The 12,181-nt window shown below is 50.7% G+C and overlaps 1 protein-coding gene across 1 annotated transcript in view; it reads right to left on the bottom strand.

Moving 5' to 3' along the window:
* The window catches only part of LOC103748645 (interleukin-3 receptor class 2 subunit beta-like), a 25,375-nt gene extending 13,399 nt beyond the window's left edge, over positions 1-11,976 (bottom strand). Inside the window, exons 1-5 of the mRNA XM_017802747.1 lie at positions 11,915-11,976; positions 5,762-6,006; positions 4,753-4,876; positions 2,628-2,818; positions 6-55 (exon numbers count right to left, since the gene is read on the bottom strand). Coding sequence (XP_017658236.1) covers positions 6-55; positions 2,628-2,818; positions 4,753-4,876; positions 5,762-5,837 — 441 coding nt within the window. The 5' untranslated portion in view covers positions 5,838-6,006; positions 11,915-11,976. The remainder of the gene's footprint in view (positions 1-5; positions 56-2,627; positions 2,819-4,752; positions 4,877-5,761; positions 6,007-11,914) is intronic.
* Positions 11,977-12,181: the final 205 nt, after the last annotated feature.

The raw sequence follows: 12,181 nt of genomic DNA, 5'->3' as shown, positions 1-12,181 counted from the left end.
AGGAAATGGTCCCCAGAGGGGCTGACTTGGATGTCCTTGGGAGGTGGGGGCTGGACTGCAGGAGAGGAAGCAAAGGGCTTGTGATGGGTGTGTGCTGGGGGAACCGGAGGCAGCCTGGGCTCCTGGGTGACCCTTGGGTCCAGGCTCAATGCTGCCCCCATCAGCTGATGACCATGATCTAGACCCTCAGGACCCTTCCTCTGCAGCCTCAGGTCCTGCACCTGTAAACCTGGGCACCAGATGTGACAGAAATTACAGGCAGGTGGGTGCTGTGTCCCCACTGTACCTGCCTTATAAGGCCTGGACATTCAACTCAGAGGGGCTGCTCCTCCTTGCTGTGCACTGCAACCTCCTGTGCATCAGAGGGCACTGTGAGCCACACTGTTCCCTTTCCCTCTGTCCACTGTCCCCATTGCCCAGGTCCCTGCCCCTGTCATTGCCCAGCACAAGTCACCTGTCCTGAGGATCTTATTGGACCCTGTCCCCAGAAAGAATCTCTTTTCCCCTTGTCACCACAGCTCACTATGACCCCCAACTTAGTCCCAGTACACCAGGTGGATTCATGCATTTCTGTTTGCCAGTCCTGGAGCCTAGTGAGTCCTAATTCCTCTCCTATTTCCAGGTCTGAGATGAAGATGCTTGATGACTTGGAGTGGGGTGGGGGATGAGTGGATGAATGAATGGCTGAATGAATAAATAAATGCATTGATGCATTCATTCCTCAGGAACTGCTAGTGAAATCATCACCCTTCACAAACACACACCTCTGTAAACAGCGATGATAGTGAAAAAGATAGTCTTACATGGGTCCCTGACATGTTTTAATTGTTGGGGGAAGATTGTGAAAATAAAACATTGTCACAAGTAGGATGGAAATGCTGGCGATGGGGCAGTGTGTTAGAGGTGGTCTGAGCTGGAGCCCATATGTGCAGGATGGCAGGTGCACAGCATAGAAATCACCCTGCCCTGCCAGGACAGGCATTGCTAATCAATCACTGCACTCTCACTCCCTGAGGCTGACATGACGTTTCCCAGAACAAGAAGCTGCTGTCAACCAAGGCTATGGGAAACCAACAAAATCCCTGTCATTCCACTTCAGTGATCTTATTCCACGGGTTCATTCAATAGAGAGAGAGTTAGGAAGCAAAATGTCCAAGAGCTGGCATCAATCAGACACGCTCCTATGCCCTAGCCATTGTCAAGGTTCCCGGAGCTAGCACTGACCTCCAGACTCAGGAAAGCCTCAGGAGGAAAGCCACCATGCTCTCCTGTGCCTGTGTTGTCCCAGCCCTCTCTACTACATCATCTTCCCTGCTCACCAGACCACTGCTGAGACAGGGACACTACTAGCTAGCTGCCTGGACCCTGCTTTGTGTATCATGTGCCTAACGGAGGAATAAATGAATGAAAGAATCACTGCTCCTCCCTGGCCTCCTCCTCTCCTTCATCATCCTACCATGAATCAGCTCATCCTTTCTCCCCGAGATGCATTACTTTGGGGCTCACTTTGTGCTCTGAAGCCTTGCCTCTATCTCCTGCCCCTGGAATTCATCCTTATGCTGACCCCCACCCTTGCCTGGCCTGATCTCCCTCATGTGACCCCATGATATTCCCCTGTTCAACCTAGCTCACAAGTTTCGAAATATCTGATATTTCCTAATCTTTAGCCTGCAGCTCTGAGTCCTCCTGGGTAAGGGACAAAGCACCATTTCCAAGGAATTCCTGGGGACCTTGCCCATGACCTTGATGAGACTGGGACAGAGAAGGCAGGAAGCAGGGCAGAGCCCTCCCCAACCCTTGCAGGAACCGGAGGGCCTAGAGACTGAGTCAGAGCACGCTGGGCCCATCTGCCACCTGACCCCAGCACTACCACCTTCAGAGCCAGGCCTTTGGAAGGCCTCCTCCTCCCCTGCCACAGGTTCACCAGACACCAGAGGTAGTAACAGCAGCATGTAGCAGGAATTACAGTGGCCCCTAGCAGCCTACCGCATGGTCAGGTACATCAAGGCAAACCTGTTTCTCGCTTGGCCTCATCTAGGCTGCACTTTCCTTGAACCAGGAGTCTGAAGTGTGGGCAACAAGCCTCCTGCTCTATTCCTCAATAAAGCCTCACGGAAGAGGTGGTCAGCCCTACTGAGACCACGCTGTGGCTCTGGGTCTCCGTGGATCTGCAGTGCAACCCTGAGACCCAGCAAGGGTGGTAAAGGGCCCGTGTCTGGTCTAATGTATGGAAGTGCATTAGAATTTGGCCCAACTAGTTCACCCCCTGTTCCATAATGGGACTTTGGAACCTCTGTGGGACTCAGGGGACTCAGCCATAGGATGGACTGCTATAGCCATGAGATGAGATGACGGACCAGAGTTCTGTTGACTACAAAGTTCCACGTGAGCCAGAGGAATGGTTCATCCAACCTCAGGGATGGAAGTCAGGGCATTGGTAGGTGTGGGGAACAGCCACATTGGTAGAACGTTGAGTCAAGGCCTGGTGTCACACCTGTTCCAACTTCAGGGCAGGGTCCCCACCCTCTGGAAGACCCTTGCACCCAGCCCATCTCCTACAGCCTAGTCACCTTTGCTGCCCACTGCCTGGACAAGGCTAAGCCCTGGAAGGACCCCCAGCTCCTCACCATGCTGGGCCAATGGAACCTTGAGGTGGGTGTGCAAAGACCGGTCCAGTTGAAATGAGAAGTGTTCAACAGAGACCTCAAAGCTCTTATAGGAAATAACACATCTTCTGGGCACACAACGGTGGAGTGGTGAGCACACAGACCAGAGCAGGTCCTCACTGAGGTCACAGGACACTGGCTGTGGCGAGTCCCTGCAGATGAATAAGAAGCATTCATCCACCAGACATTCATTGAGTGGTCGCTATATGGTTCTGCTTTGCCTAGAGCCAGGGTCTGACTGGGAGCATCACACACGCAGATCCCTGAGGGTGGAACAGGCATCCTGGAACCAAGCACATGCTAAACAACCAAATAGCCTGTAGCATGAGTAGCAGGAGACACCTTCATGCAAAGAGAACAGAGCGTAGGATGGGACAACTCATTGGGATGATGATACAACTTGAAACAGGAGGTGGTGGCGACAGGGGGTGCTGAGCAGGGGACATAAGGGCTGGATCCATGTCTACACTGTGCCAAGGGAAGGGTACAAGTATCATGAGCAAGAAGACGGCTCAGCAAGCTAGAAGGCGCAGCAGGGTGTGGAGTGAGCCGGAGGCCTCCTACAACTTGAAACAGGAGGTGGTGGCGACAGGGGGTGCTGAGCAGGGGACATGAGGGCTGGATCCATGTCTATACTGTGCCAAGGGAAGGGTATAAGTATCATGAGCAAGAAGACAGCTCAGGAAGCTAGAAGGCGCAGCAGGGTGTAGAGTGAGCCGGAGGCCTCCGTTCACATGGATTTCTATGACATTCATTTTCATGGTTTGTGAAAACTTGTGGATAAAGAAGCTAATAGTTTTGAATCTAGTTGTTTGTTGGCAATATATAAAAAGCAAAAAGTGAGTTTTCAACGTAATTTTCATAGGCTTGAGGACCCTTTACACATTGCCTACAGATTGACTGGCCAGGTCTGCTTAGGGAAGGAAGGTATGTGTTCATTCCAGAGCTGTTCTTGTCCCTTCTTGGGCTGTGTATTAAGGGCATGACCGACCTGGGAGCTCCTCCAGGAACCAATATTACCGTTCAGGGCAAATATATTGTTACTTTTTGGTTGCTGGTATGCAATTGCATTTCCCAGGAAGAAATGAGCACCCTGCTTCTCTGTTGGTGCCTTTGAGACCTCCTACTTAAGCCTAGGCTTTCTTAAAGCCTTGCAGAGAAGTCGATATGGACATATGGCCTGTGCTCTGCTTTGGCCTCTGCCAGGACATGCCAAGGCCATGCGGCAGACATGCAGGCTTCTGTCACAGGTGTGCAGCACTCTAGTTCTGGATCCTGGAAAAACTTGGCGTCAGGCAGGTATGTCAGAGTCAGACATCAGTAACTGAACCAATACGGGATGTTGGGGGACCCTGCTGCTAAGGCTGCAGTCCACCATGTCCAGACAGCTCTAAGGAGCTCGGTGCTGTATGGAGGACGCCCTTTCTCAGCAGGGGCTTCCTGCTCTCCGCCTGACCTTATCTGGAAAGTGCCTCCAAGCACGGATGCCTGGCCTTAATTGGAACATGACCTTGGGCATAGTTAACAGCAATAAAACTACCCCCAGGTTTTTTCTATATGATAATTAGGCATAGCCCTATAGTCAGATGATAGGATCCCCCTACCACATGTAAATAAAGCACACTATGAGCACCTATCAGCTGAAGCTTTGGCTGCTGCCTCCACCCTATATTTTTCCCTGACCCCCATTGAATAAACGGAGCTGTATCACTGAATCTGACTCCGGGAGGTCTTTTCCGTCCATGCTCACTGGCCATTCTGATCCCATTCGTCACCTCTGCTCCCTTTGTTCTCGCGGATCGGTGGCCAACGGCCCATGAGGGGAGGGAGAGACCCACAAGGGAGAGGTAGTCCAGCTGCAGATCTAACACAGACACTGTCCCCCCTCTGCTGCTCACTATCTATGACCTGTCTAGCTCCCTGTAAATGACTGTTCCCAAGGCTCTGACATCAGACTCTAGCACCTGAGCCTGGCAGGAGCTGCTTGGAGCCTCCTCTCCTGGTTATCTGCCCAGTTCCATCCAGCACTGATGCTGACTCCCCCTCCTCCTCACAGTTCCAAGCCCTCTACCCCAGCGGTACTCACCCATTCACCCAGTGATAGAGGGTCACATTGATGAGCTCTGGGGCGTCCTCGGTGTCTGCCCAGCTGCAGATGATGCGGCTGGTGTAGTCATAGTAGCACTGCAAGGTCTGCAGTGGGACAGTATCTGACATGGACGGGCAGGAGAGTCACCTTCTCTCCTCCAGGTGTCCCTGCCACCCTCCCACAACTCCTCCAGACACTAGCCCTAGGATGGCTTTCCAGCTTCCTGCCAAGACCAGGGTAGTCAGGCAGAGGGCCCTGAGCCTGGTGGGGCTGTGTTAGAGTCCTGGCTAGGGTCACCCCTCTCCTGTCAGGAACATGGATTCTAGTGGATTCTTGGCTGTACCTGGGCCCTCCTGTGCTGCATAGCCCCCAGGACCCAGGATGGGCTCGCACGTCATCACAGGCCCTGCCTATGGCCTGACAGAAATGACCCAGCTTGGGTCTGTAATGCAACTGGCATATCCCCGCCTGGGGCCCAGACCTGCTCACTGGGTTCAAGTTTAACAAAGAGAATGTGGCTCCCACATTGTCCCTAAGGAATTCTCCAGGACACTGAGGAGGATCTCCTCGCCTGTGGAGCCCCAGGAGCATCCCACAGAGTCTCCAAGCACCAGAAGAAGGCTTGGGCTGACATAGGAAAAGAGTCTCGGGTTAGAGGCCCTGGGCAGGGGAGACCCTAAAGCCCTCGGAGGACTAGGGGGTCAGGGGGAAGGGTGGATAAGGGACTAGCCCACTGGAGATCTGGGCCTTGAGGGTTACATTAAAGAATGTGGGCAGAGAGGGGACACCACTGGGCTGGGTACTGCAGGGATAGGTGAGCTTGAGCAGGAACTGAGGAGCAAGGGGACCAAGGCAGCCGGGAGAGGGGCCAAGGAGGAGGCAGAGCTGTGCATTAAGGACAGAGCTGCTGGGGGCCTAGGAGCTTCTTAGGGGTACAGTGGGGGTGGACCCTGCAGGGCCTAGCATCAAAAAGAGGGCTAGGAAGAGGAGGGACCTTCAGACTCACTTTGTGTCTCTGTCACATTGGATCTCCAGAACAGAGTCAGCAGGGCCATTCGGAGCAGCCCCTGGATCACCGCCATCTGCTGGTCAGCTCTGGGACTGAGGTGGCTAGCACAGGTAGGCTGTAGCTATAGGCAAGGTGGGATCCTCACTGTGCGGAATCCTGGGTTCATCCCCAGACTGCGGCCTGGCAGAGCTGTCACCAGTTGTCTTTTCTTCCATCCACCGAGGCTGCTCCTCCCTCAGGGCCTGAGAAGGCAGATTTTGGACAGGATCAGGGTGACCTCCTTCTCTCCATGGGGCCAGGGTGATGGCCGCGGTAGGAGGGCGTGGAGGCCTGGGCACTGTGCTGCCTTCTGCACTGTATCCCAGACTCCTGGTTACAGCTGTGCTCCTGTGTCCACAGTTCATGGAAACTGGGTGCATGCTCTGCACCCCTTGGGATGCACCCTTGTGTTTAGAGGTGAGCTCTCAGGTAGACTTGCTTGGGGACCCTCCTTCTGCAGGTGATACTTCTGTTCTCTGTAGCCTCAAGGCCACACCTTACCCCACACCACAGCCTCCATTGGCCTCCTCTAACCCAGGCTATCACTGCCTGGTCCCTTGGCCCTTCCAGAGGCTGGGCTGAGACATAGTTTTTCCCTTACCGTCTTTGGTGAGGTTTATACAAAGAGTCAGAGGCCTCAAAACCTATTCCTACACAACACACAGGCTTGTGCACTGACACACAGCTGCACATGCTTACTCAGACAACCTCAGTGGGAACCAAATGCCCATGAGGGCTCATGCTAACCATGAAGACTCTGAGAGCAGAGGCTGGAGGGAAAGGGGAGGACATGATTGGGGTGGCGCTCACGGTACAGTGCAGAGGTGAGCACTGTTAGAACACAGGTCTTCCTTTCTAAGACAATGGTCACTCTTAAGAGGCCAGATCCCACAGCCTGAAGAAATCAGGTCACATCTCCTGCAGCTCTCTCTAGGACAGATAATTAAGATGATGCCTCAGCTGTGGCCTAACAGCAGCCCCTGATAATGGTCCTAACCTGTATCCAGCTATGCTCTTTGTCTCATACACTATGTTGAATTAAATAACATGACATAAAAATTCCTGTCACCCCCTGTAAAGTTAGAAGTCAGATCTTGCTTTGTTGTGGGGGGAGGAGGTTTCTCTGCAGAGTATCTTCTAGCCTTCTCCAACACCGTCTCCCATCCCTCTTGGTCTCTAGGACCACCCTCCCCAAGCCACAGCTGGCCTGGAACTCGCTTTGTAGATCAGGTTGACCTTGAACTCACAGAGATCCACCTGCCTCTGCCTCTGCCTCCCCAGTCTCTCTCTCTCTCTCTCTCTCTCTCTCTCTCCCTCTCTCTCTCTCTCTCTCTCTCTCTCTCTCTCTCTCTCTCTCAAGCTCCTCCACAGGTTTTAAAGGGAAGCCTCTCCTCAGCATGCCTGGCTCTCACACATTTTGTACCATGTTGCATCTGATGCGCTCCCTCCCACTGCCAGGCCCCGTCATGATCTCAAAGTCCGTTCTCCTAACTAACCCTTTTCTGAAGAATAAGTATGTGTCAGCTTCCTTCCCAGAAACAGCAGTACTGCTCCATTATTACATTTAATAAGCCCTCATTACCCACCATTGGCACCTGCCCACTCTCTCCATCTTCTCTACAACTAGGCAAACCTGCCATCTTGGCTAACTCTCGGTCTTCAGGAGCCCTACCCCGCACCACTGAGTAAACCTCACCACTGGCCTACCTTTAGCTCCTGCCTGGAATCCAGGCTGGTCCTTAATGCTGCCAGACCCTGCAGGCTCTCCTCCGGTGCTTAGGAAAATTCCCCTGACCTCTGAGTTGCTGTGCATCTTCTCCGCTCCCCCCCACATCTCCTGGTCTACAGCTCCCTATCTCACACCCAGCCTCCACCAGGCTCACACACATACCATCTGCACAAATGTACACACACACATGCATGACACACACAGACCCATGTCCAAACCAACACAAAAATGGTCCAATTATTGACTGTAGAGAACCAGAGACAAAAGACAAACATGGGGGACTTTGGTCTTCTGGCTGGGATGGATTGACTATGATGATTTACCCTTCTACTATAAAACCTGGACCAAATGCCATAGCACACACCTGTGGCATGGACATCAGAGTCTGAGGCAGGAGGATGGCTTGAGAACAGGAGTTCAAAACCAGCCTGGAAAACATAAGACCTCATCTTAAAAAAAAAAAAAAGACATAAAATGGAACAAGGTATACTAAAAGTCTATTTTCGGATATCGGGAAATAAATGCCACAGGACTGTCCTTTTTCAGAAAAAGAAATAAATAAAGGGAGTCCTGGGATCCTCTTACCATTTGACACTTTCCAGACTGTGATGTTGGAGAAGAACCCAGAGCAGTCTTGCTGAGTTAAAGAGACATGGATCTGACTCAGAGGAGGAGGAGGAAGCTGCAGTTTCCTTGCATTGACAACCAAAGGGGGTGTGGAAAACAGAGCCCCAGAGAACCCTCCCAGAGAGCCTCAGGGAGCCCGTTGCAGACTACTGAGGCTGAATATCAAACCACGCATGCACAGCTGACAGTCCAGGAGACTGAGCAAGAGCCAGTACATTCTCAACCATTTCCAGAACTATGGAGGACTGGAAGATGTTTGGGTTCTAACCAGCCAGTAGGAAGGACTTCCCAGGACAACCTGCATGCTCAATAGAGCACTTAGCCAAGAGTCAAGAAGAAAGCACCTTAATGGTGGGACTACACTGGCCAGGGCCAGGCTAATTTGGAACTACTCTAAAAAAGCTGAAAAAGTTATCTTGGGGGCTGGAGAGATGGCCCAGTGGTAAAGAGCACTGTCTGCTCTTACAGAGGACCTGGGTTCAAAGTCCAGCACCCACATGACAGCTGACAACCATCCATAACTCCAGTTCCAGGGGATCTAGCACCCTCTTCTGTCCTCTGCAGGCATTGCATGACACGGGTGCACTTACATACATGCAGGCATAACACTCATAGAATAAAAATTAATTAATTAAAAAGTAACCTTGGAAAAAGCCTAACCACCTGGGAGTTGCTTAACTACATGTGAGATCAAAGCCCAGCATTTTTGAAGGAAGACTCAATCACTCCAGAGGTAGAGTCAGGAAGGTCTCTGTGAGTTCAAAACAAGCTTGGCCTACATACTGAGTTCCAGGCTGGCCAGGGCTATATAAGGGGGAGGGGGAGGGGGAGGGGGAGGAAGAAACTCATAACAAGGAGGAAAAAGCCGGTCCAAGAACTTCAGAGTGGCGTCGATCACTGACTTGTGAATGCTCGGAACCATGACTACAAACAGGAGTGGTAAAGAAACAGAAAGAATAGAAAGCAGGAAGGAGGTAAAGGAAAAACTGGTTTTCTACAGAGCAAGCATTTTGTTAGAGAAATGAATAAACTTGAGAGGGCACTCCCACCCATGGCCCAGGGGCTGGAGGAGGAACTGGGAACCTCCTCACAGCCCAGAATCCGGAGAAGAGCACACCCTCCCTTACGGATTCAAGGTGTTTCTATTTTTCTCCCTCAGGGAGGGGGAAGGGGTTTGGGGCTGTGGGTGTTTCATATCAGGCAGGTGCAGGGTGGGTTGCCCCATTACAAGGAGGGTGGGGTAGGGAAGTTCAGTCGTGCAGGACTCCAGTCTGAGGAGTGCCCTGTCCACAGATTGCCCTGTGACTGAGAATGAGTCATACCAGAGGGGCCATCATTTGAGGGGGGGCATTGTGAGACACAGCCTTCCAGGAAAGCCACCAGGGAGGGGTGACCATGCGAGAAGCATTCAGGACCCAAGATTTCCCCTTCAGGAAGAATGATTTTTAAAACAGTATGAGCAAAGAAACAGAGGATGGCAAAATAAGAACAAATAAAACTCCTAGAAACAAAAACCAGTCAAGAAAGGGAGACTTAATTCTTACTGAGTTGGGCTAATATGAGTGAACTTGAGAACATAGTCATCAAAACTATCCGATTCAAAGACGCACAGAACAGAACCTCTGTAGCAAAGCTAGGCAGCCTATCATCCACATCGTTGGTCAGACAAGACTAGGATGGTGTGTGGAAAGTTAAAGAATGGCTGAAATTCTTACATATTTAGTTTTTAAAAAATACTCTTATGAACTCATAGAGACAAGAAATCCAAAAAATCCCATCTTGAGTAAATACAAAGACCCTCTTTTTCTATTTAAAAACTGTTGTTTAAAGGTTAGAGAGATTGCTCGGTGGTTAAGAGAATTGGCTACTCTTGTAGAGGACTGCAATTCAATTCCCAGCGTCCACATGGCAGCTAACTCTAGTTCCAGGGGATCTGACGCCCTCTTTGGGCCCACTCAGGCATTTCATGACACAGTGCACTTACAAACATGCAGGCATGAACTAAAAATAAATAGCCAAGCATGGTGCCACACTGGTCTTTAATTCCAGCACTCCTGAGGCAGAGGCAGGGAAACCCTGTATCAGAAAACCAAAATATAAGGTAAAATAAAAATAAAAAGATTGTTATTTAAAACAAAAATAAAAGCCTCCAACCAGTTTCCCCTGAGATTTGTAAAAAGGTGCAGATGTCCACATTTCTACAGCTACTGCTGGGCGCCTCAGCAATCCAGTAAGTCAGACAAGAAATAAAACTTTACTGACTGGTACAGAGGTAGTAAGACTGTCTTTATTCACAGATGATACTCATATTAAAAAATTATAATCTTAAGGAAACTTTTAGAAAAACTCTTGGGATGGGGGTGGATGCTGGAGAGAGGGCTCAATAGTTAAGAACAGCTGCAATTCTTCCAGAGGACCTGGGTTTGGGCTCTAGCACCTGTGTCAGGAAGTTCACAACCACTTGTAACTCCAGCTCTAGGGAATCTGACACCCTCTTCTGGCCTCTGAGGGAGATACACTCAAATGCATAAACCCACACCCACCCCCACACAAATACACATAATTAAAACTAGAATAAATCTTATAAAATAAAAAGATAATATGAACAGTGTCCTTATCCATCTCCGCAAAAAGGGTGATACTTCCCAGGTCCTTGACGGAGTTCCCAGGCCGCCGTGGGCTCTGAGGCTTGTAATGCTTAACTTCAACTGTCGAGAGATGCCTAGATTAGTGAAGTTCACTTAATCAATGACTTAATCTACTAATGGATTCATATTTTAAGTAGAGGGGCCGGGATGTAGTGCAGTTGGTAGAGTTCTTCCCTGGTATGAAAGGAAGCCCTGGGTTTGATTCCCAGCACCACATAAAACCGAGTGTGGAAGCACACATCTATAATCCCACCACTCAGGTGGTAGAGGCAGGAAGATCAGGAGTTCAAGGTCATCCTTGGCTACATAGCAAGTTGGAGGACAGCCTGGGCTACATGAGAATCTGTCTCAAAAAAAATTTTTTTTGTTTTGTTTAATACGTTATTGGGAGGTGGAGAAAATCAGAGGAAGTGGATAACCTTTGAAGGGTACATCTTGGTCTTCGCCCCTTCCTGTCTTGTTCTGCTTTCTGGCCATCACAGGTAACTTTACTGTCACACCCTCTTGCTGCCCAGATGCTCTGTCTTACCACATGCCCAGAGCAATGCAGCCAGTCAATCAGGGGCCGGGAGTTCTAAAACCAGGAGCCCCCAAAAACTTTTCCTTCTTTAAACTGTTTGTCTCCAAGCATTTGTCACAGCAACAGAAAGTTTTTCAAACACAAGCCTAAATAGATCAAACCACCCCATCCAACTTGTACACACACACACACACACACACACACTTCTGAATCTACTAATCATACAGGTCTCAGACTGTCGGCTCTGCTGTCCCTTCTGCAGAGATGTGAGGCAGAAGCTCAGGGATGGCTCATTCTCACAGCCACCAGCACCCCAGTCACGATGCCTTTGTGCCAAGGGACAGAACACAGCATCTGATTCCACGCTCTCTCCTCCTGCCCTTCATCTCAGTGCCTGCCTGAGAGGAGTGACTCCTCACCTCACCTGCTGCCAGATACCCCAGCTCCCCTGGTCCCTTTCCCTTTCACCCCATCATTCAGCCCCTCCTCACCTCACCTGCTGCCAGATACCCCAGCTCCCCTGGTCCCTTTCCCTCCGGAGACCCCCACACTCTTGCTTTCACCCCATCATTCAGCCGCCGTCCTACCTCCAAGTGGGGGACAGGCAGCCTCCTTCTGAACCTCCAGCAGGAGACAACCTCACAAGCTATTTATCTACATCATGTAGGGAGGAAATAGAGAACGAAAAGAGGAAGCACAAAGGCCTTGCCACAAGCATCACCCGCTTCTCAGAACTGTGCCAAGATAGCAAGTATTTACTCTTTGCCTTACTGACTTGGTAAATGCCATTCCTTCTGTTAGAAAGACCTCATTTTGACTCTCTGTAAACTCCTGTGTGTGCACAGGACCTCCTC

The sequence above is a fragment of the Nannospalax galili genome, unplaced genomic scaffold (genome assembly GCF_000622305.1).
Source record: "Nannospalax galili isolate Female #2095 unplaced genomic scaffold, S.galili_v1.0 scaffold445, whole genome shotgun sequence".
Classification (NCBI taxonomy): Eukaryota; Metazoa; Chordata; class Mammalia; order Rodentia; family Spalacidae; genus Nannospalax; species Nannospalax galili.
This window is presented reverse-complemented; position numbering and strand designations above follow the sequence as displayed.